This window comes from Rousettus aegyptiacus, unplaced genomic scaffold, assembly GCF_014176215.1.
Source record: "Rousettus aegyptiacus isolate mRouAeg1 unplaced genomic scaffold, mRouAeg1.p scaffold_m13_p_7, whole genome shotgun sequence".
NCBI lineage: Eukaryota > Metazoa > Chordata > Mammalia > Chiroptera > Pteropodidae > Rousettus > Rousettus aegyptiacus.
In genome coordinates this window covers 40091067-40117084 of record NW_023416310.1, presented here as the reverse complement: position 1 = coordinate 40117084, position 26018 = coordinate 40091067, and the positions used below count along the sequence as shown (strand labels likewise).

Genomic DNA, 26018 nt, shown 5'->3' with positions numbered 1-26018 from the left:
CCTGAATATTAGATAATTTAATCTTAACTGCTCTTAATAATAAAAGTAATGTGAGCTCATCCAAAAAATTCAAATTGTACAGAAAAGTACAATATAGTCAATGAAAATCCCTCATCCCCTCTTTCTTCCCAGATCAAAACCTTACTTGGAACAAAATAACTTGTGTGGTCTAATTTCAATAAGATAATTCAAATGTCTAGCTTTTAGATAAGTATTAAAGGTTTTAATTCTTTTACAATGAATTACTAAATTGAATTCTGGTCATTGCTCAAACTTGGAGGTAAAGACTTTTCTGTGTAATTGCTCAGTAACTTAGTATTCAGTAGTGACACTTTTATTTTTTCATATCTCAGTGTTTATGAAGGATGTGTCCATGGATGGAGGCAACCTTAAGGGACATTAGGTAGTCTAGTCTTCATCTGTAGATTAAATTGTAGAATTCTTGGGGTTTTCTTTTTGAGGTGGATCAAACCACAAAACTATGTCTCAGGAAGTCTATTTATGTGACAAGTAAAAAAAGATAAACACCTGTAAGTTGATGTTTAAAGCTCAAACTAGTTTTGAAGTAACAAGGGAAAGCTAACAGTTCAAATTTCAGTCACTTTTCATCTCAACCTAGCAATGTGTGCACTTGTCCTTTAATTATGTGGCCCGGCACAAAATGATATGTTAGTCTTCCCTTTTATTCTCTAGGATGACAGCTGTAAGGTAAGGTTTTAGCTTAGGAAAAAGAAAACTATTTCAAATACTTTATTTGTTAATCTCAAAAGTGTAAGTCATGAATGAAAACCTACTAATTGAGGATCAAACAAGTTGTGTTAATTATTCTGTCAGAGCCAAAATGAACCTGGAGAGATGATTTGAAGCCTGTGATTCTAATGGCCCAAGTTTTCTTGGTTAATAAAGTATTCCAAGGCAGAGGTGAGCAGATGGTAAATATTTCAGACTTTGTGGGCTATACTGTTTCTGATACAACTACTCAACTCTGCCATTGTACAAAAGCAGCCATAGACAATGTGTAAATGATAAAAGTTGAGTTCCGATAAAACTTTATTTATGAACACTGAAATACAAATTTCATATAATGTTCACATGCCACAAAATATTCTTTTGACTTTTTCACAACTGTTAAAATTGTAAAATCATTCTTAACTTATAGCTGCATAAAAACAGGCAGCAGGCTGGATTTGGCTTACCCATAGTTTGGTGACCTTTGTTCTAACAGATTATTTTAGTTCTTGTTTTATGGATTGGCATTTTATTTATGATGTGTCTTGGTATGTGGCCTGAGTTCCTTCTGTTTGGGACCCTCTGTGCTTCCTGGGTTCCTATTTCCTTCACTGGGTTCGAGGAGTTTTCTATCATTATTTCTTGAAATAGGTTTTCATTTCCTTGCCCTCTCTCTTTTCTGGTTCCCCTGGGATGCAAATGTCAGTATGCTTGATGTTGTCCCAGAGGTCCCTTAAACTTTCCTTATAGTTTTAGATTTTTTCTTGCTTTTCCGATTGGGTGTTATCTGCTACCTTACTTCCAAATTGCTGATTTGATCCTCTGCTTCATATAATCTACTGTTGATTACCTCTAATGTATTCTTAATCCATATTCCATTTAGAAAAAACAAGTGTAGCTAGCTGCCAGTGTTAATTTTACATAAACACACCCTTTGAGGCTGAAGCAAATCTGACTGCTTTTCAATGGGAAAATAAGATATAAAACTGTTCTTGGAGTTATTTCCAAACAGGACTTGTCTGTAATACTAATGTAACAGAAATGTATACATAAATCAGATTTATCAAATGAATCTTCGGCTGTTTGAGAATGATATTAACATCAAGCATAGGAATGCTGTGTTTTCCAGAATTTGACATTTTCAGCAATTGAGAATTATATTTTGTAAATGGATATACAGCTACTAAAAACAATGCTATACACAGAATGATATCATTTGTTTCCAAAGATACTAGAGTGATATGAAAATAATATCGAGATACTAGAGTGATGTGAAAATAAAAAAAATTAGATATTTCATGGCAAACTTTGGGGGTAAGTTTAAGACTGTAATCTACGAGTTATCTCTGGGTAAACACTGCAGCTGCAAGCGCCACTGGCAAGTATTCTCAGGGAAAATGGGAAATGGGTTAATTTCAGTTATTGCATTCTCCATTTCTATCTGGTTCTTTTTTATGTTTTCTGTCTCCATTTTTATGTTTCCTGTCTCTTTTTTGAAGTTCCCAGTGAAATCACTGAGTATCCTTATAACCAGTGTTTTGAACTCTGAATCTGGTAGAGATTGCCTGTCTCCATTTTGTTTAGTTTTTCTTCTGGAGCTTTATTCTGTTCTTTCATTTGGGACATGTTTGTCTCCCCATTTTGGCACACTCCCTATATCTGTTTCTATGTATGAGATAGAGCTGCTGTATCTCCTGGTCTTAGTAGAGTAGCCTTATGTAGTAGACGTGCTGTGGAGTCCAGTGGCACAGTTTCCCTGGTCACTTGAGCCAGGTGCTCTAGGTGTGTGTCCCTTCTGTGGGTTTTGCGTGCTCTTCTGTTGCAGTTGAGCCTTAGTTGTTGTTTGCATGTCAATGGTGGTGGTGGGGGGTGTGTGGAATGACCCTCAGGGTTAAAGAGTGTGAGGACTGGCATACAGTGGAGGAGCTGGAGAAACTTTTGTGCAAGGGCTAACCCTACAGAGCAGGATTCACTTTACTAAGGCTCTGGTGCCAGCCAAGTCTGCCCCTTTGGTGTGTCATTTGTGGAGGTGGCCAGGTGGTGCTATGCCTTAGTGAACTGGCCACTGGATGTGCTGGCCCTGGGAGGAGCCTGGCCACAGGCCGAGTTCAGCCACAGCCTGTGCCCTGCCCAGGGCCACCTGGCATGAGCCACAGAGCAATATGCAGATGTTTTCCACCTGCGCTGGACTTGGAGCGACTAAACTACAAACTGAGGCCAGCTGCCACTAGTACCAGACTTGAGGATGACTAACAAGAAGTATGGGGCATGCCAAAGTCAGATGCCACTTGTTTGGGATTTATCAACCTTTGAGAAGTTTTAGGAAAGTCCGCAGTCATTAAATAATCTATGTTCGTTACCACGGTTTAAAGCACCTTTCAAAATATAGCTCTTAATTATCTCTCAGGCTCCGTCTCCACAGTTCCTTTTTATGAATCCGTGCCCCATCCATACCAAAGGGCTAACCATTCACTAATAAAATCTTGAGGCCTAGATGCATTTGCTCACTTCCTTTTGAGATATCTGATTCTTCTCTTCTATTACCCTAAACCAAAAAATTTTCTAAGGCCTATATGAAATGCTACCTCATTTATGAAAACATCCTGGACTATCACATTTGGAAATGACCTTCACTTCTCTAATATCACTTGCTTAAGAAACATGTATATTTCTACAATTATATAACATTCTACTAGCTCCTTAAGGATAAGGAGATTATTTTAATCATGTTATTTGATCCCCTTTCTCTGTTACCAAAGCATTCACAATAATGCCATGAACTTGATAAATGAAATTTACTAAATAAATGTATAATTTAGCAAGCTCAAGAGAAAAGACCCGTTCTAGAGAAAATTTGGAAGTCCTAAGCAAAAATTATTAAAATGTTAAAAAAAATGAGAGGACAAAATGATAGATAATGACAGTTAACATGCTGAGGATTTGTTTGGAAAAATGAACTTAAAGAATTTAGGGTAATATCCAAAATAAGTATATAATGTAGTTTTCAATATTGATAAGTTGTATGAAAGAAATTAATAGAAAAAAAAAAGTGGCAAGATTTTTTTTTTAATTAAGGAAGTAGACATTTGGGCAGGGTCTAACAAAATTGATACAGCTAGCTCTGAAAAAAAGGTCTGAGAGAAGAGATAATAAGCAGAAGAAAGAAAAAAAGCAAAAGTCTTGAGTAGAAAGGGCAGAAAGGCCAGTATGGTTAGAGAGAAGTGAAGAATCAGGAGCAGTAGGGAAAGAGTTTTGGGGAGGCGGGCAGGGAGCAGATCCTGTAAACTCATAGGCCACAGGAAAGGATTTAGGTCTTCTTCACTCTGTTTTTTCACTGACCCAGTGAAGGGAAGAGAGGGTTGAACCCCAACAGTCTCTTGCTTCTGGCTCCAAGCATCCAGTCACACTAGCCAGGCACAGCCCACTCCAGGGACACTGTCAGGTAGGGAGCTTAACTGGTATTTACACCTGTGAAACAGTAATGCAGGTGTCCTAAGTCAAGCTCTGAAAGGACTGAAACCTCCCATGGAGCAGAAGAGCAAAACCTCACTCGATCTTGATTTTCAGTATGAATACAGACTATTAAAGTGGGGTCTCACACACACACGTTAATAAAAACTTCATGGGAGAAGCAGAGGAACAGTTAGCGGATTTTTATCTGAGAAATGGAAACCTCAATTACTTATCAGAAAATTTTGCAGGGCCATTCTCAAAACAGTAGCAGAAATTGGGGGGGGGGGGTACACCGTAGGCTATAATTTGTAGATACAGTGGATCTGTGGGAAGGTATAGAGCTTCTGTAATGGTCTAGATTCTGGGTCTGGCAGATGCTTAAAACTAACAAATCTAAAAACCTTTCTAGATAAATTCACCAAACTGAGGGGAAACAGTGTTAGTAGATCCCAAGTTTGGCATAATAGGCACAATAGGGCCACAGGAAAAAAAAAAAAAAAAACAGTTGAAATTAAAGGACAGAATACAGGTGCCCTGGCCTGAATGTTTGTGTCCTCCCAAAATTCATACATTGAAATCCTAATACCTAAAGTGATGGTACTAGGAGATGGGAGCCTTTGGAAGGTGATTAGATCATGAGGGTGGAGCCCTCATGAGTGGGATTAGTGTTCTTATATAACAGGCTCCAGAGAGATTCCTCACTCCCTTCTACTGTATGAGAACAGTGAAAAGTCAACAATCTACAACCTGGAAGAGGACCTTCACCAGGACACTACCATGCTGATACCCTGTTCTTGGACTTTCAGCCTCCACAACCATAAGACATTAATTCCTATTGTTTATCAGCTACCCAGTCTGTGGCATTTTGATACAGTGGTCTGAATAAACTAATAGGAGACCATATTTTTAACTACTTGATAAACACAACAGATACATGTGCTCTAGACCTAGGGTCCCCAACTCCTGGACCACAAACCGGTACTGGTCCATGGCCTGTTAGGAACTGGGCCACATAGCAGGGGGTGAGCAAGCAAAGCTTCATCTGTATTTGTAGCAGCTCTCCAGGGTTAGCATCACCACCTCAGCTCCACCTCAGGTCATCGGGTATTAGATTCTCATAGGAGCACCATTCCCTGGTGCCAAAAATGTTGGGGGCTGCTACCCTAGACCTACAAAGATAAAAAAATTATCTTGGCCAATTCTGCCTTCTAAAATGTACAGAAAAACCAATTTCTCATAAAAATGAATAACAGTAAAAGATGGCAATCAAATCTCATACAAAGCTACTTTTGAAAAAAAAAACAAGAACAGAATAATTTCTCTACAAAGAAAACACTACAGAATAATCCTACTAGTCTAAAATAAACTTAAATAAATTAATATAATGATAGAAGTTATGAAAAACAGAAACCAGTATTAGAGATACTAAGAAATGAGGTGATTATAGAAGATTTTTTAGAGATGAAAGAGTTAAGAAAATAACTAGAAACAAGAGACAAATTATTTCATAAATGGTTAAACTAGAAGGATTATACAACAAAAAAACTCAATGCCTTATGATAACTAGAGAATTTAAAGGAGAAAACACATGAATATCAAAAAATGAGGAAACCACCAACAAAATGGAAAGGCAACCTACAGATTGTTAAGAAATAGCTGAAAATCATATACCTGATGAAAGGTTAATATCCAAAATAAATAGGAAACTCATAATACTCAATAGAAAAAAGATTCAATTAAAAAATGGACAGAAGATCTGAATAGAAACTCCCAAAGAAGCAATACAGATGAACAAATGGTACACAAAAATGTGCTCAACATCACTAATCATCAGGAAAATGCGAATCAAAACAACACAATGAGGTATTATCCCACACCTGGGAAAATGGCTATTATCAAAAAGATAAGAAATAATAAGGCAAGGATGTGGAGAAAGGGAACCTTTGTGCACTGCTCATGAAAACATTCAGGAAAACAAGTCATATCTTAGGTTACAAAGAAAACATCAATAAACCTGTAAATCTGAAAGAACAGAAATATAGAAAAGAATACTCTGACCCTTCTGAGAGCAGTAAAATAAGAAATTAATAATAAACGCTAAAAGACCTGTCACTTGGAAACTTTTAGTATTGAAGAATTCTTACATCAAGTTAAATTACAGAATTTCTTGAAAATAAAAATAATGAAGAGGCCTGGGTGATGTCAGAAGCATGGCAGAAATACATCCCCTTGAAACAAAAATAAGCTATGCACCTAAAACTCAACAAAAATACACAAACTGCACACCAGCATATCTGAACATGGGATCTGTACATAAGTACTACAACAGGAAAGAGCTGGAGACTGGAATTCAAGAAGTCAAAAGAACACTCCATTATCTCAACCTAAAAACGCCTTTTCAAGACACGGTGTATTAAAATTAACCAAACTCAACGAAAGAGAAAGAATTCTCAGTGCAGCCAGGGGAAAAGAAGACAGTAACCAATAAAGGAAAACCCATTAAATTATGGTCGGACTTCTCAGCACAAACCTCTCAAGCCAGAAAGGAGTAGAATCGAATCTTCAAACTATTAAATGAAAGGAACTACCAACCAAGAATAATGTATCCAGCAAAGTTCCCCTTTAGATCTGAAGGAGAAATAAAGACCTTTCCAGACATACAAAATTGAGGCGATTCTCCACTACAAGGCATGCATTAAAGGTGTCAGCTCACCTAAAACAAAATGACAAATAAAAAAAATACATAACGAGGAATAAGGCGACTAGCAGGCACACAGAAGCAGAGGACTACAACTCTTACTAAGCATAGGGCATAATAAGCTTAAACAATAAGAAGAGATTTGCTATACCAAGATAGTAATAAATGTTCAGAATACATACGGTCAAATTGAAACAACAATGACTGAAAAGGGGAGGACTCAAAGATCCAAATTCATAAAGGGAAATGGAGATGAAGCACGTACAGAAGAAAGTAGACTACTGTGTGTGTGTGTGTGTGTGTGTGTGTGTGTGTGTGTGTAACTATCCTCTACATATTTGTAATGGTAACCACATGCTAAAGATTCAGAACTGAAGTATATAACATAAAACAAGTACCAGAGGCAAAACCCACAAAAGTTAACCAAATAAAGAAAACAGAAACGCAAGGACAAGGAAGCAATGGAAATACTGAGCTACCAGCAAGCGAAAGATAAAATGGCCATATTTCAATAATCACCTTAAATGTAAATGGACTGAACTCACCAATAAAAAGGCAAAGAGTTGCAGACTGGATCAAAACACAAAACCCAACAATATGCTGCCTCCAGGAGACACATCTCAGCTCCAAAGATGGCAAATATAGACTCAAAGTGAAAGGGTGGAACCTGAGATTTCAAGCAAATGACATTCAGAGAAGAGAAGCAGTAGTGGTACTAATATCAGATGAAACAGACTTCAACATAAAGAATGTAAAGAAAGATATGGAGAGACACTTCATATTGATATTCATGCACCAAGAAGACATAATACTTATTCATATCTATGCTCCCAATCAGGGAGCCCCGAAATATATAAAGCAATTACTAACAGAACTAAAGGGAGAAACAGACCAAAACAGAACTAAAGGGAGAAACAGACCAAATAACCCACTGTCGGATTGACCAACTGGACATAATTAACATTTACAGAGCCTTCCATTCCCAAATAGCGGCTTATACATTCTTCTCTAGTGCACATGGAACATTCTCAAGAATCGACCACATACTGGGACACAGAGATAGCCTCAACAAATATAAGAGGGTTGAAATCATACCAACCATATTCTCTGATCATAATGCTTTGAAACTAGAGATCAACTATAAAGAGAAAGAAGAAAGAACCACAAATACATAAAGACTAAACAACATACTACTGAAGAATAACTGGGTCAGAGAAGAAAAAAAAAACAATCAAGAAATACACAGAAACAAATGATAATGATAGTACAGCATATCGAAACTTTTGGAACACAGCAAAAGTGGTCACAAGAGAAAAATTTGTATCATTACAGGCCTATCTCCAAAAACATGAATGAGCCCAAATGAACTAACTAATGCTTCATATTAAAAAACTAGAATAGGAAGAATAAATGAGGTCTAAAGTCAGCAGAAGGAAAGAAATAATCAAAATTAGAGAAGAAATAAATGAAATTGAAAACAATAACAAAAACAAAACAAAAGAAGAAATAAATGCAACGGAGAGCTGGTTCTTTGAGAAGGTCGGTAAAATTGACAAACCCCTGGCTAGACTCACTAAAGAAAAAAGAGAAAGGGCACAAGTAAACAAAATCACGGATGTAAGAGGGGAGATTACGACTGACATCGCAGAAATACATAGGATCTTACAAGAATACTATGAAAAAGTACATAACACCAAATTTAATAACCTAGAAGAAATGGACCAGTACTTAGAAAAATACAATCTTCCTAGACTGAATCAAGAACCGGATAATCTAAATACACCTATCAGCAGTATGGAAATTGAAACAATCATCAAAAACTTACCAAAAAGTAAAAGTCCAGGACCAGATGGCTTCACCAATGAATTCTATTGAACATTCAAAGAAGATTTAATACCTGTTCTCCTCACACTCTAACAAAAAAATTGAAGAGAAGGCAATACTTCCCAACTCATTTTATGAAGCCAATATTACTCCGATACTAAAACCTGGTAAAGATAACAGAAAAAAACTACAGACCAATATGTCTCATGAACATAGATGCAAAAATTCTAAATAAGATACTAGCTAACAGAATACAGCAATGTATTAAAAAGATTATATACCACGATCAAGTGGGCTTCATCCCAGGGTCAAAGGAATGGTTCGACATACACAAACTGATTAATCTGATACACCACATAAATAAATTAAAACATAAGAATCATATGATCATATCAATAGATGCAGAAAAAGCCTTCAACAAGATCCATTTATGATCAAAACACTTAACAAAATCAGTTAAAAAAGGAAAATACCTTAACATAACAAAGGCCATATATGACAAACCCTCAGCCAACATTATACTTAATGGTGAAAAACTAAAAACCTTCCCTCTAAGATAAGGAACAACAAAGCTGTCCACTATTGCCACTGTCATTAAATATAACATTGGAGGTCCTAGAAAGTGCAGTCAGACAAAAGAAACATATAAAAGGCATCCAAATAGGAAATGAAGAAGTCAAACTGTTACTATTTGCAGATGACGTGGTTTACTATATAGAAAACCCTAATGACTCTATAAGACACTACTAGAAACAATAAGCAAATACAGTAAAGTTTCTGGATACAAAATCAACATTCAAAAATCCATAGTGTTTGTATACTCTAATAATGAAGTGTCAGAAAAAGAAGTGGAAAAAATAATTCCTTTTGCAATTGCAACAAAAAGAATAAAACACCTAGGAATAAGTTTAACAAAACATGTGAAGGATCTATATGTTGAAAATTATAAGACTCTATTAAAATAAATCAAAGAAAATACAAAGAAATGGAAATATATTCCATGTTCTTCGATTGGAAGGCTCAATATAGTTACAAAAGATCTTATTACCTAAAGCATTATACAGATTTAATGCAATCCCCATCAAAATCCCATTGGCCTTTTTAAAAGAAATAGAACAAAAAATCATCAGATTTGTATGGAAGCACAAAAGACCCCAAATTGCCAAAGCCATCTTGAGAAAAAAGAATGAGGCTAGAGGCATCACTCTGCCTGCCTTCAAATTATACTACAAAGTGACAATAATCAAAACAGTATGCTACTGATAGAAAAAGAGACACACAGACCAGTGGAACAGAATTGAGAGTCCAGAAATAAACTCATGTTTATATGGGCAAATAATTTTGACAAAAAGCCAAAGACATACTGTGGAGAAAGGAAAGCCTCTTCAATAAATGGTGCTGGGAAACCTGGAAAGCCACCTGCAAAAGAATGAAACTAGACTGTTGTCTATCACCACACACCAAAATTAACTCAAATGGATTAAGGTCTAAATATAAGACCTGAAACAATAAAATGCATAGAAGAAAACAGAGGAACTACACTGAAGGACCTTGGGCTTAAAGAGGAGTTTATGAATTAGACCTCAAAAGCAAGGGAAGTAAAAGCTAAAACAAATTAATGTGACTACATCAAAATAAAAAGCTTCTGCTTGGCAAAAGAAATTGTCAACACGATAAAGAGAAAACCATCCAAATGGGAAAATATATTTGCAAGCAACACCTCTAATAAGGGCCTGATATCCAAAATATTCAAAGAACTCATACGACTCAATAACAAAAAACAAATGATCCAATCAAAAATTGGGCAGAGGACCTGAACAGAGACTTCTTCCTAGAGGACAACCACATGGCCAACAAATATTTGAAAAGATGCTCAACGTTGCTAGCTACATGGGAAATGCAAATCAAAACCATAATTAGATACCATCTCACACCTGTTAGAATAGCTATAATCAACAAGACAAGTAATAACTAATATTGGAGAAGATGTGGAGAAAAAAGGACCCTCAGACACTGCTGGTAGGACTACAAATTGGTATAGCCACTATGGAAAACAGTATGGAGGTTCCTCAAATAACCAAGAATTGATCTACCATATGATCCAGCAGTCCTTCTACTGGGTATTTACCCCAAAGACTTGAAAACCCATATTTGCACACAGATGTTCATAGCAGCACTATTCACAGTGGCCAAGACATGGAAGCAACTGAAGTGTTCTACGATAGATGATTGGATAAAGAAGCTGTGGTACATATATACAATGGACTATTACTCAGCTTAAAAAGAGATGAAATAATGCTATTTGCAACAACGTGGATGGACCTCAAGATAATCGTGCTAAGCGAATTAAGCCAGACAGAAAAAGATGAAAATCACGTAATATAACTTATATGTGGGATATAAACCCAAAAGCAACAAATGAACAGGACAGAAAAACAGAGACTCATGGACAACAGACTAGTGTTTACCAGAGGGGAGGAGAGAGGTAGACAGGGTAAAAGAGGTTAAATGTGGTGACAGAAAGAACTCTAACTATGGGAGGTAAACGACAGTGTAAATACATATACAGATGCCTTACTGTTAAAGTCTACAGCTGAAATTTATTGGATTTTGTTAACCAATGTTAACACAGAAAAATAAATTAAAAAAAAGAAGCTGTGGTACATATATACAATGGAATGTTACTCAGCCATAAGAAGTGATGAATACTGCCATTTGTGACAACATGGGTAGACCTCGACATAATCATGCTAAGCAAAATAAGCCGGACAGAAAAAGTTGAAACCCACATGATATCACTTATACATAGGATGTAAACCTAAAAGGAACAAACGAAGAGGACAAACAGAGACTCATGACCTGGACAATAGACTAGTAGTTACCAGAGCGTGGGAGGAGGGAGGATGAGGGAGGTGGATAGAGTAAAAGGGTTCAAATGTAGGTAATTAAAAAATAAAAATAAATTAAAATGAAAATCTTATATATCAAAATATTTGAGTTATCAGAGAAAATTTTACAACACTTAATACTTATAAAAAATGAAATTCAAAATAATCAGATACAACTTTAAAAACCAGGAATCAACAATAAAGTAAATCCTCCCCCTTAAAAAAATGTAGAAGGAAAGATTGAATAAAAATAGTACCTGAGAAGCAACACAAACAATCTCTAGGAGCAAAGGATAGCCCTAGGTGATAGGCAGTAAGGAAAGGGTGGCCTCAGAGCTACAACCTCAAGGAAGTGAATTCAGTCAGCAACATGAATGAGCTTGGGAAAAGACTCTTCCTCATAGAACCTCCAGAAAACAGCCAGACAACAAGACGACAGCATGATTTCAACCTTGTTAAGGTCCCAGGCCCAAACAAGCTGCATGTACCTGGACTTCTGATGCACAGAACAGTGAGATAATATATGATATAAGCTGCTAAATTTGTGGTGATTGGTATGGCAAAAACAGAAAATAAACACACTATGTTTCAAAATCCAGAAGTAAAAGGGAAAAATGAAAAATTAATAACCTAAAATTAAAATATTTTATAGGCAAAAAAACAGGAAACTAATTTTTAGGACATGACGAATGGGAAAATATTTGCAACTAACATCAACAAAAATTTAGTATGTCTAAGTAGCTATAAAGAGCTTCTAAAAATAGAGAACAAAAAGAACCACAGTCCTAAAGGAAAATGGACTAAAGATATGAACAGAGAGTTCACAACAAATTAAAACTACTCTGAGATATTTTCTACCTGTTAGATTCCAAAAGTCTGACAACATATTCTCTTGGCAAGGCTGTAATGACACCTACATTCTCATATACTGCCAGAGGGAGTATAAAATAATATAAAGCTTATATAAGCGAATCTGGCAGTATCTAATAAAACATTATTACCCTTTCACCCAGAAATCCCACTTCTATAAATCTAACTCCAAAAACACCTGGTCAAGAAAATAATTTTATACACATGCAGAATTGACCCCTTGAACAATGTAAGGGTTAGGAGTGCCTATCCCCCACACAAAATCTACATATAACTTTTGACTCCCCCAAAACTTAACTACAGTAAACTCTTGGTATCTGTGGGGGACTGCTTCCATGACCCATGTGGATATCAAAATCCACAGATGCTCAAGTGCCTTATATAAAATGGCACAGAACAATGCATACAGTTAGCCCTCCACTTTTGGTTCTCACTCATGGACTGGAAATCCTGGTTTTGATCCATGCTTAGTTGAATCTGCAGATTCAAAACCCATGGATATGAAAAGACAACTGTATTTATTAAAAAAACAATCCACATATAAGTGGACCCATGCAGTTCAAACTTGAGTTGTACAGAGTCAGTTATATTACATCTCCCCAAAGAATGAACTGTCATTATTTATTTCCACTGAGGTACATATATCAAAGATCTCAACAGATGGCAAAGGAAAACCCAATGTTAAAAACAAACTTTCATTCATAAAGTATTGTGAAAACACATTATTATTAATAATGTACATATTTTTCCTGTTTGTGCTTACATATTTTCTAATGAAAACTGAACTATTCAACACAATATATTCTGCATTTCTTACACTGAAGGGCATGACTTTCATACAGATCATATGATCACTTTGCAATAGCTGAGACTAACAGTGTAGGACCTCATAACATTAACACTAAAAGATAAGATGCCTATGCTCACATCTTTTTTTTTTTTTTTTTGGTTCTTCTTTCCTGCTTTTTTACTTTAGATAAGCTGTTGATTCTTACTGAGCATGCCAACACTTCCCTCCATTACCATCTTAGTCTTATGCCTTTTTCTAGTTCTAAAAGAACTAAAAATATTATTTTCCTTGAGAACAGCATAAAAAATATTGTATATGGAGGGACAAGAAAAAAACTTGGAAAGAAAAACATTCTCAAAATACTTTTAAAGGTTTAATTTATATGAATATTAAATTATAATATGTGGTTTTCTGAAGCTCTTAACTATCAGAAATTTAAAAATCACTACCAGAGATTTTTTTTCAGTCTAATGATCTTATCAGTAAGCAGAAGTCATTAAGTAAAATTAATAAGCTCATATCCCAGGAGCATGACCTATATCACTCTTCCATGAAACTGTGAAGACTTTACCAAAAGCCACTTTCTTATATTTTTCCCTTGCTGCATAAGCTAGTATTGTAAAAACTGCATATCATTGCTCTTTTAAGAAAACTAATAAAATTAACAACATTACAGATTTTAACAATTAATGTTTGTTTTTTAAAAGTGTTTTTAAAAAGACAATCAGTCATTCAGTTTATAGATAAAATGTAAGATTAGTAGATTAAGGCATAAAAATGCAAATATTCAGTTACTTTTAAATAGTTTAGTTCTCTTGGTCAATTTCCTATGACTTGTAATTAGTATCATAAGACCACCAGCTGACATTTTAGTTCAATAAAGAACTAAATTGAATTCAACAAGGAGAGAACTACTGTGTGTATAATGTAAAATTATTTTCAAGAACAAAGCTTATTTTTTAAAAAAATCTAACACTTCTTAAAGGATTATGTTTGGGGTCTTCCTAAATTGTTTAAAAGATCAGTATGAAGAATTCTTGTAAACAGTTCTTACAGAGTCTGTATCCTTTTAACTTAAAAGGTTTTTATATCATAATTGCTCTGTAAATATAAGAGTTTTCTATATATTGTGCAGTGTACACAAAGAAGCCAACAAATGGCTTATCTTGTACTTATCAACATGTTTATTTTTATGCCTCCAAAAAGCCATACTTTTTACAAGAGCAGCTGCTACTTTGTAAATATTTTAATGGCTTCTGTTAAGTAGAACTGTCAGTTTAACAAATAATATTATAAAAGAATTTCATTCTTCCATGTGATTGCATATCTTGAAATGTGTTTAATGCTGAAAATCCTTTGGAGATTTTAGACTGGAATGAATATCTTCTTTGAAGGCACAAAGCCAACAAAAGAGTAGCTAGATTTGAAGAATAATGCATAAGATCACCAGGGAAGTAGTGCTATTTATTTCAGAAGACAATTGTATAACAGTAATAAGTTCTCTTAGCTTACTTCTCTTCTTTTGACTCAGGAAGTTTGAAGAAATGGAACAGTGCTGGCATTGAGCCAGACATACCAGGTATGAACCTTTTGCTACTAAATAGAGATTAGCAGACATCTGGTCCCATTCAAAACATACACTGAGACTTTTGGTCCAAGCCAAAAGGTCCTTGATATCCAGTCCTGTCCAAAATGTCCATGACATTTAGTCCACATCTAATGGCCTTTGATATTTGGTCTTGTCAAAAACATCACACTCAGAAAATGTCCCTAGGTTCAAACAGCCAGCAATGTTTATTAATGCTTTTAGCTTACTACAGGTTTAATACATAAAAATTACTATCATGTTTTATTGGTCCAATAATTAGGTTGTGACTGTATTGCCGATAATAACCTTTCTTGCTTTGGTAGCCTAACTAGCAATGGCACATGGTTTAGGTAGATGGGTCTAGATTCAAACAAATACTGAAAAGAGACCTACAATTAGAGAAATGCACAGAGGATGACAAGTTGAGGATGGGATCTCTCAGTGCATGGTACATTAATCATATTTCACTGAGCATTTGATTGGATGTGGCTGGGTCATTTGGTAAGGGTGGCGTTTGAAAGGAAGATCCTGTTTAAGCAGCTGTGTAAAAAAGACAGTGAATATGTTGATGTCAACACTTTATATAGCATCCGTCTTGTTCAGGAGGAGTGGCTCTCCTACCACATAGCAGTCAGGCATAATAAACACCATGAGGGAAAACTGGGGATCTATTTAATCCCTTACAACTATCCTATTGCCCAGGGTGAATGGGAGATGTTTTTCTTGAATTGATGTACTACAGAGGTACAATCACAGTAGAATGAAAGAAGTATCTGTTGCATATTATTGGAAAAGTTTTAGTGGGTGTGACTTACACACTTACCTACCAGTTGGCATGGACCACCACACCTTTGGCTGGTGCCTACCACCTACTGGCTGATCTAGCCCTACCCAACTGGGTGTCAAATCTATAAGACATTAGTAAGGTTTCCCCTAGTAATAAACCAGCAACCATTGGTCAAATGGCTGTAGGAGAAAAAAAACACCCTTCTTTTGCTTGGCAATATAAGATCTTTAAAAAAAAAAATTGTACGTTTAACATGTACAGTTAAGTGCATTTTTGTGTATTCAGAGTTGTATTACCACAATCAATTTTAGGACATTTCATCACCCAAATAAGAAATCCAGACCCTTTAGCGATCAGCACCCCATCACCCCCGGCCCTCAGCAACTGTAGGTTTGCCTTTTCTGGACATTTCATATAAATAAAATAATGCAATATGTGGTCTACTCACTGTGACTGGCTTCTTACCCTTAGCGTGATGTTTTTTTTTTCTTTTTTTAAAGTTTATTGGGGTAACATTGGTTAATGCAATTATATAATTTTCAGGTGTACATTATAATTTGACATCTATGTATTCTATTGTGTAATTACAACACAGAGTTCAGTTTCCTTCAGGTACCATATATTCCCCTTTACCCACTTCACCCTCTCCCAGCCCCTTATATTTGACACCCTTTACCCTGTTTACATCTTCCCTCCTCCCCATCTCCCTACCCTCTGGTAACCACTAGTCCATTGTCCATGTCCATGAGTCACTGTTTGTACTGTTTATTTGTTGCTTTTAGGTTTATACCCCACATATAAGTGATCATGTGATTTTCAACTTTCTCTGTCTGGATTATTTCGCTTAGCATGATTCTCTCAAGGTCTATCCATGTTGTTGCAATTGGCAGTATTTCATCTCTTCTTAAGGCTGAGTAATATTCCATTGTATGTATGTACCACAGCTTCTTTATCCAATCATCTATCGTAGGACACTTCAGTTGCTTCCATGTCCTGGCCACTGTGAACAGTGCTGCTATGAACATCTGTGTGAAAATATCTTTTCAAATATGGGTTGATCATATGGTAGATCAATTCTTAGTCATTTGAGGAACCTCCATACTGTTTTCCATAGTGGCTATACCAGTTTGCAACCCCACCAGCAGTGTATGAGGATTCCTTTTTCTCTGCATCCTCTCCAACATTTGTTATTACTTGCTATGTTGATTATAGCTATTCTAACAGGTGCGAGATGGTATCTCATTATGGTTTTGATTTGCATTTCTTTAATAGTTAGCAATGTTGAACATCTTTTCAAATATTTATTGGCCATGTGGATGTCCTTTAGGGAAAAGTGTCTGTTCAGGTCCTCTGTACATTATTTGATTGAATCATTTGCTTTTTTGTTGTTATTGAGTTGTATGAATTCTTTGCATATTTTAGATATTAGGCCCTTATCGGAGGCATTGCTTGCAAATATATTTTCCCATTTCTTTACCTTGTTGACGATTTCTTTTGCTGAGTAGAAGCTTTTTAGTTTGATGTAGTCATATTAATTTGTTTTAGATTTTACTTCCCTTGCTTTTGAGGTCTAATTCATAAACTCCTCTTTAAGTCCAAGATACTTCAGTTTGGTTCCTACATTTTCTTCTATGCATTTTATTGTTTCAGGTCTTATATTCAGGTCCTTAATCCATTTTGAGTTCATTGTGGTGTGTGGTGATAGACAGTAGTCTACTCTCATTCTTTTGCAGGTGGCTTTCCAGTTTTCCCAGCACCATTTATTGTAGAGGCTTTCCTTTCTCTACTGCATGTTTTTTACTTTTCTGTCAAAAATTATTTGCCCATATAAACATCAGCACAATATCGATGTTGAGGGGGAAGGAAAGCACTGAATAGGTTAAAATCACATGCAGAAAAAGAAACAAACGCAATACGATTGTAGGTACTAGAAAGAATTATCTGTGATCTTCATGATTTTTTAAAAAAAAGGCTTGTTACCAGAAAGAAATTGATTAAAGAGGCAAGTAAACAGAATTCAAAATAGATATTGACCTCCAAACCCAACTTCACTGAATGGACTTCAATTCCAGCTGGGTATAAATGACCAGATGTGGGGACCCATTTTTTACGCATGATTCCATGGCACACAATGATGAAAGAATTCTTATTCATACAAAATAGGACAATATTCAATATTTAAGTGATAATACCACATTATTCAGTGATGGCACCTTCAAGATGGCACCAATACAGTTCACTCAGTTATTTACTGTGCTTGATGTAGTATCGGATTATCCTGTGCCACTGACTTATGCAGTAACAACAAATAGATGAGAAAGCACTTACACAGATAGGTGAGAAAGCACTTACTTATATATATCTCCATAAGATGTATTCATAAGAGTACTTGCATTTGCATGGGGAAGAAATCTCGACATTAACTTCATTGTGCATAATGGATTTCAAGATTGCAAATGTGAATGCAAGTCAACAACTTCTACCAAATGCACAAGTAAACAAATGCTTGTTTCACTTTTCACAATCACTGTGGTGAAAAATATCCTCTTGGGGTCTAACACGTGAATGACAATAAAATAGCACCCATAAGTGTGCATCCATGTTGTTTGGACTTCTATTTCTGCCTTTGAAATATGTAAACAAAACTTTTGAGTATACTGTGGAGAATACAGAATAAAATTTAGATAACCTAATGGATTATGTTGAGAGAGTGTATGTCTGTGGAAGGCATGGCAGAGGCCAAAGAAGACCAGAAGCTCCAAAATTTCCACTAGAAATTTGTACTGTTTATAGTTCAGTACTGAATAGCCATCACAGGATGAACACAGTGAATGGCCTACATAGCATATGTTAGAAGGTAATGGTAGTACATCATCCTTCAATTTAAAGATTTACTGAAATTTTAAAAGATGAACAGCAAAGCAATGAACAAGTTATCATCCAAGTTCTTGGTGGTCATACTCAAATATGGCCACCAACTTCACAATGATACTGACAAAATGAAATTTGTATAACCAAAATAGTTAACAGATATAACAAACATAAACCCAATAATCAGGTTAAGATATACTTAAGAGCAACTGTTCATTGACTTAATAGTAAACTGCCAAACTTCATGATAAGGAAGAACAAAAATAAGTATGAAATCCAAAATTCATCATATATTACAATAAAAATAACATTTTAATAAAGTTAATTAAATGTTTGTACTATTTAACAAATCATAGACTAAATGTCTCGATGGATGTTTTGGATAGGACCAAATATGACCAAATATCAAAGTCCATTTGGTATGCACCAAATGTCTCAGTCGACATTTTAGACAGGACCAAATATCAAGGACCTTTTAGCACAGAACAAGTGTCTCAATGGATATTTTACACAGGGCCAAATGTTTTGCAAGGTTTAATAGATACTGTTTTAGAGCAAGCCAATTAACCTCTTTGATCCTCAGTTTTTGTATCTGCATCTGCAAATGGGATAATGATACCTACTTTAGAGGGTAATTATGAGAATTACAGATAATATATGTAAGGGCCAAACTAAAGGGCCTAACTAAATAAAGATAGCAATTATTATTCTGTCTTACCTACTTAACAACCAGGAGTCTCAAAATCATTCTTTAGTCTTTATCCCTTTACATTTTTATTCACCCACTTTATCTCTTCCTTTCTTTTCCTGTCTATTTCATGAACTTCGAAGTGAGAAACCATTTTAGAGATGATCTAATTTGGCACTTTTACTGAATGAGGAAATAGAAAGTGAGATTAAATGACCTGTCCAAGATCACACACAGATAGTTAAAGGCAGATATCATAACCCTGTTCTCCTGGGTTTTTCACTGTTTTCCTTCTTATTACTATTTGTTTATTTCCTCTAATCCCTTACCCCACCCTGCTATCAAACTGTAAGTATCAAGACAGGGATTATATCCTCTTTTCCTCTTTTTAATAAAATTTATTGATATAATGGCTAATAACATAGGTTTCAGGTGTACAGTTCTATAACACATTATCTTTATATTCCATTGTGTGCCCACCACCCAAAGTTTAGTTTCTTTCCATCACCATATATTTAACATCTTTTATCCTCTTTATCCTCCCCCTACCCATCTTCTCCGCTGGTAACCACCATACTGTTGTCTGTGTCTATGAATTTACTTGTTTATCTCTTGCTTTTTGTTTTATATCCTACACATGAATGAAATTATACGGTTCTTGTCCTCTTCTGTTTGATGTAATTTACTTAACATGATTCAAGATCCATCAATGTTGTTGCAAATAGCAATATTTCATCTTTTTTATGGCTGAGTACTATTCCATTGTGTGTGTGTGTGTGTGTGTGTGTGTGTGTGTGTATAACATTGTCTTTATCCAATCATTATGAAAAGATGCTCAACTTCACTAGCTATAAGGGCGATGCAAATCAAAACCACAGTGAGATACCATCTCATACCCGTTAGAATGGCTGTTATCAGTAAGAAATTACAAGTGGAGAAAAATGAACCCTCATACACTGCTGGAGGGATGGTAAACTGGTGCAGCCTCTATGGAAAACAGTATGGAGGTTCCTCAAAAAATTAAGAATAGAGCTACCATATGACCCAGGAATTCCTCTTCTGGGTATCTACTTGAAAAATTTGAAAACACTTATTTGTAATATATGCACCCCTATGTTCACTGCAGTATTATTCACACAGCCAAGAAAGAGAAACAACCTAAGTGTCCTTCGAGGGATTATGTCTTGTTGATGTTTATGTCCCCCAATCAGACCCATCTGCTCAGAGCAGACTCTCAATACATGTTTGCTTATATGAATGAATAACTGAACTTTACTTTCGCATTTGAAAATGGAACCACCTGAGTACTCCATTTATTGGTAGAGATTTATTCATTTTAGCTTTATGAATCGCAAAAAGTAAATATGGTACATGTAATGGTATTCTGAAAAGTTTGCCAACAGAAGCACTTGCTACAAACACTTTTCATCCTTAAGATAATCTTCAAGCAGAACTTTTTACTGAAAATTGTTGGAAGGAGATAATCCATACTATATGTATTTTGTAACAGAATATAAGAAGAAAATAAGTAACAACAGGGATTGGATAAAGGCTCAAAGTGAGAATAAACACAGTCATTTTTGTCTGTCTAAAAAGAGCATTTAGTCCTTACATGTTATAGTTTTTAAAAATATATACTATGGAAATCATATACAGGAGTAACTTAAGTAAGATGGTAGACTAGGAAGCTTCGGGCCCTTATATAAGTAACAACATATGGAACAAAATGCCTCTATGAGAATTCTGGAAACTAGTTAGCACCAAGGCGAATGCATAAATAAAAGAAAGGATGGCTCTTGGAAGAGTAAAAGAGTTCACTGCATTTTTCTCACCCAACCCAATCCCACCACTACTACCCTGCCCTGGATAGTGTGACAAAATAGGGAGAATAACACCCAATTCCAAGCTTCTCCCTTGGGACAGGAAAAATAGCGGGGAACTTAAGTCCAGTGTTCTGACTTTTCTGAGACCACACAAGGAACTGATTTGTCTTACCTTGCTCGTGGTGCTAATGGGAACAGTAGTGGCGTGGTTTGAATATCAGGATGGAGGCCACTGAAAATAGAGCCAAGTACATCAGTGCATTGTAAAAGCAGAGGTTCTGTAGTTCTGCAGGCAAGAACTAGGCAGAGAAAGAGATTAAAAGAAGAGTAATACAACAGAAATAACTTAAAAAGTTCCTAAGAAGAAACAGGAAAACAAGACAGCCAAAAGCACGCATGTATATGAAAATAAAAGCAGACATGCCCCCTCCCCCAAGAAGAAAAATCCCTAGAAAAGGTCTCAGTGGTCCAGAACCTTTAATCAGGCTAACAGGTAAAGGTCTTCTCCTTAACAAAACCAGTTCATAAAGACTGAGAGAGGTGGCTATTTTTTTGACAAGATAAAATCTCAACAAAAGATGACAGTGCACACAAAGAAACATGGAAACATGGTTCAATCAAAGGAACAAAATCAAGCCCCATAGAAAAGACCATAAATGCGTATTTATGAACTTCCTGACAGAGAATTTAAAATAACTGTCATAAAGATGCTCAATGACTTAAAAGAGAAAACAGACAACTACACAAAATCAGAAAAACTACGCATGAACAAATGAGAATATCTGCAGAGACTGAAATTTTTTTAAAAAATCTTAAAGCTGAAAAATATGATAATGAAACTGAAAGATTCATTAGAGGGGTTCAAAAACAGACTTGATTAGTCAGAAGAAAAAGCTGGCAAACTTTAACATAGGTAATTTGAAATCATTGAGTCAGAACAGCAAAAAGAAAAAAAAATGAAGTGAAGAGAGCCTAAGGGACTTTGGGACATCATAAAAGGCATCAATATACACATTATGGGAGTCCCAGAAGGAAAAGAGAAAGAGAAAAGGAAGTGAGCTTATTTGAAGAAATAATGGCTGAAATATTCCCAAATCTGAGAAAAGAAATGGACATACAAACTCCAACTAGTATAAACACAAGAGACCTATAGTATAACCAAACTTCTGAAAGTTTGAGACAAAGAAAGAGAGACCTTGAAAACAGCAAGTGTAAAATGCCTCATCACATACCAGGGAGCCTCAATAAGATTATCAACAAATTTCTCAGCATAAACCTTGCAGGTCAGAAGGGAATGGGATGATATATTCAAAGTTCTGAAAGGAAAAACTGTTAAACAAATTTACTGTGTCTTCCAAAATCATACTTCAAAAATGAAGGAGAAATTAAGATCTCCTAATAAATGAAAGATGAAGAAATTCATTACCACTAGAACTACCCTACAAAAAATGCTAGAGTTCTACAAATTGAAATAAAAAGATGCCAGACAGCAACAAGAAGTCATATGAAGGTAAAAAGTTACCCAATGAAGGTAAATATATGGACAAATATAGGATTCTATATTACTGTATTTGGCTGCATTAAATCCACTTTTAATTCTTGTACAGAGTATAAAAGACGAGCCTAAAAATACTCTGTAACTCTATGTTAATGGGAACACAATATATAAAGATGTAATTTGTAACAACAAATGGGAGGGGCTAGAACTGTGAAAGAGCAGAGTTTTTATATATTATTGAAGTTATCAGTTTAAAATAGATCTCTATAACTTTATAGGGTATTTTATGTAATCAAAATAGTAACCATAAAGAAAATATCTATTGAATACATAGAAAAGGAAATGAGAAGGAAATCAAAGCATATCACATGAAAAAAATCAAAGAGACACAAAAGAAGGCAGTAAGGGAAGGAATGAGAGGGGAAAAAAGCCATAAGACATACAGAAAACAGTAACAAAATGATACTAGTAAATACTTTTGTATCAGTAATTACTTTAAATGTACACAGATTAACATCCCAGTCAAAAGACATAGATTGGCTGAGTGGATTACAAAACGAACAAACAAACAAAAAAACAGGATCCAACAATACGCTGCATACAAAAAGACTCCATTTATATCTAAACAACACAAATAGGCTGAAAATGAAAGAACCAAAAAAGATATATTGTGTAAATTATAACTACAAGAGAGCAAAGGTGTCTGTACTACTACCAGACTTTAACTCAAAAACTATCCTAGGAAAAAGTATATTAAAAAGAACAGTTCACTAGGAAGATACAACAATTATAAATATTTATTTGTGAAACCTCAGTGCTCTTGAATATACGCAGCAAACATTTACAGAACTGAGGGGAGAAAAGAGAGTAATAAAATAGTATGAGATTGCAATATCCTACTTTCAGTATAAAAAGGACCAGATGGAAGATCAATAAAAATAGAGGACTTAACAACACTATACATCCGTTGGACTCAACAAGCCTATTTAGAACACTCCACCCATCAATAGCAGAAAACATTCTTCTCAAGTATGCATGGCACATTCTCCACAACAGACCCTATGTTAGACCAAAAAACAAGTCTTAACGAAATAAAAAAGACTGAAATCATAGGAAGTAACTTTTCTTAACTCAACAGAATAAACCTAGAAAGCAGAAGGAAAACAAAAAAAAAAGTACAAATACATGTGTATTAGGGTTCTCCAAAGAAACAGAAACAGAAACTGTTTATAAATACTATGAAGGGATTTATTATGGAAATTAGCTGACATGATTATGAAGATTGAGAAGTCTCAAATACACTATCGGCAAGCTGTGTAACAAGGAAAGACAGTGGTGTAATTTATCCAAGTCTAGAGGCCTGAGAACCAGAAGAACCAGTAACGCTATAACCAACAATGCTATAGAGGCCTGAGAACTTGGGGGCTGAGGGTCACCAGTATAGTCTTAGAGCAGAAGATGGATGTCCCAGCTAAAGGAGAAAGGCAGACAGTTCACCTTTCTTCTGTCTTTTGTTCAATTCAGGCCTTCAAAAGATTAGATGTTACCTGTCCACACTGATGTGGGTGGATCTTCTTTATTCAGTCTACTGAGTAAATCAAATGCTGATTGCTTCTTGAACCCTCCTCACAGACATACCCAGACATAAGGTTTTACCAGCTATCCTGGCATCCCTTAGCCCAGTCTAGATGACAAAAAAATAACTATTACAACATGGAAATTAAACAAAACATTCTTAAACAACCAATGCGTCAAAGAAGAAATCACAAGGGAAATTAGAAAATATCTTGAGGCAAATGAAAATTAAATACAACATCCGGGGGGGGGGGATAAACAAACACACAGAAAAAAATAAACAAATACAACATACCAAAACTTACTGGATGCCACAAAAGCAGTGCTGAAAGAGAATTTTATAACAGTAAATGCTTACATTAAAAAAGAAGAAAGATCTCAAATCAACAACCTAACTTTATAGCTCAAGGAACTAGAAAACAATGAACAAACTAAGCCTAAAACTAGCAGAAGGAAGGAAACAACAAAAATCAAAGCCAAAATAAATGAGACAAGAAAATTAATAGGAAAGATCGACAAAACTAAGGGCTGGTTTTTTTAAATTTCAACAAAATTGATGAACCATTAGCTAGATTAACTAAGAAAAAATAAAGAAGAGATGACTATTATAAAATGAAAATCAGAAATGAAAGAGGGGCCATTACAACCAATACCACAGGAAAAAAAAAAGGATCATAAGAGAGTAGTACTATGAACAACTGCATGCCAACACATGGTAAACCCTTGAAGAAATGTATAAATTCCTAGAACTACCTACCAAGAATATATCGTGAAGAAACAGAAAATCTGAATAGATCTATAACTAATAAGGAGATTGAACCAGTAATCAAAAACCTTCCTACAAATTAAAATCCACGACCTGATGACTTCATTTAAAAAAGAATTAACACCTCAAACATTTATGAAAAACTGAAGAGGAAGCACCATCTCAACTCATTCTACAAGGCCATCATTACCCTAATACCAAGGCCTGACAAAGACATTAAAGAAAGGAATAGACTAATCTCTGATAATTGTTGATGTGAATATTCTTAACAGAATACTACCAAACCAAATTCAGCAGTATATTAAAAAGATTATACACCATATCAAAGTGATTTATATCTGGAATGCAAAGATAGTTCAACCTACAAAAATCAATGTAATACACTCATTAACAGAATGGACAAAAACTATATATATTTCTCAACCGATGCAAAAGAAAAACATTTGACAAAATTACAACACCCTTTCATGATAAAAACTTTCAACAAACTAGGTATAAAAGGAAGCTATCTTGACATAATAAAGACCATATATGAAGAGCCCACAGCTCAATGGCAAAAAAACTGGAAGCTTTTCCTCTATGATTATGAACAAACTAAAGGTTGGACGTCCACTCTCTCCTTTTCTATTCAACATAATACTGGAAGTCCCAGCCAGAGCAGTTAGGCAATAAAATAAATAAAAATCATCCAAATTGGAAAGGAAGAAGTAAAATTATCTCTACAGGTTATATGATCTTATATGTAGAAATCCTAAAGATTCCATGGAAAAGCCATTAGAATAAATGAGTCCATCAGAGTTGCAGGATAGACAATCAACACACAGAAATCAATTCTGCTTCCATACACTAAAAATGAATGACTGGTAAAGTAAAAAATTTAAATGCCATTTATAAGGGCATCAGAATTCTTAGGGATAAACCTATGGAGGTGAAAACTTTGTACACTGAAGAGTAGAAGACATTATTGAAATAAAGAAGACAGTAATAAGGGGGAAAACATCCTATGTTCATGGGCTGAAAGATGTTATTGTTAAAATGTCCATACATTCCAAAGCAATCTACAGAGTCAATGTAATCCCTATCAAAATCCCAATGATGTATATTGGAAAATATATATATATATATATATATATATATATATATTTCTATATAGAATCACAAGGTACCTCG

General features: G+C 35.1%; 1 protein-coding gene across 10 annotated transcripts in view; it reads left to right on the top strand.

Moving 5' to 3' along the window:
• LOC107519877 (WD repeat containing planar cell polarity effector) overlaps window positions 1–26018 on the top strand; it is a 298814-nt gene that overhangs the window by 230091 nt on the left and 42705 nt on the right. For 5 of the 10 annotated variants that reach the window (XM_036225119.1, XM_036225120.1, XM_036225126.1 and 2 more), the window contains exon 13: window positions 14784–14831. The exons of the other annotated variants lie outside the window; for them this stretch is intronic. In XM_036225119.1, the coding sequence (XP_036081012.1) occupies window positions 14784–14831 (48 nt within the window). The remainder of the gene's footprint in view (window positions 1–14783; window positions 14832–26018) is intronic. 10 annotated transcript variants of the gene reach the window in all.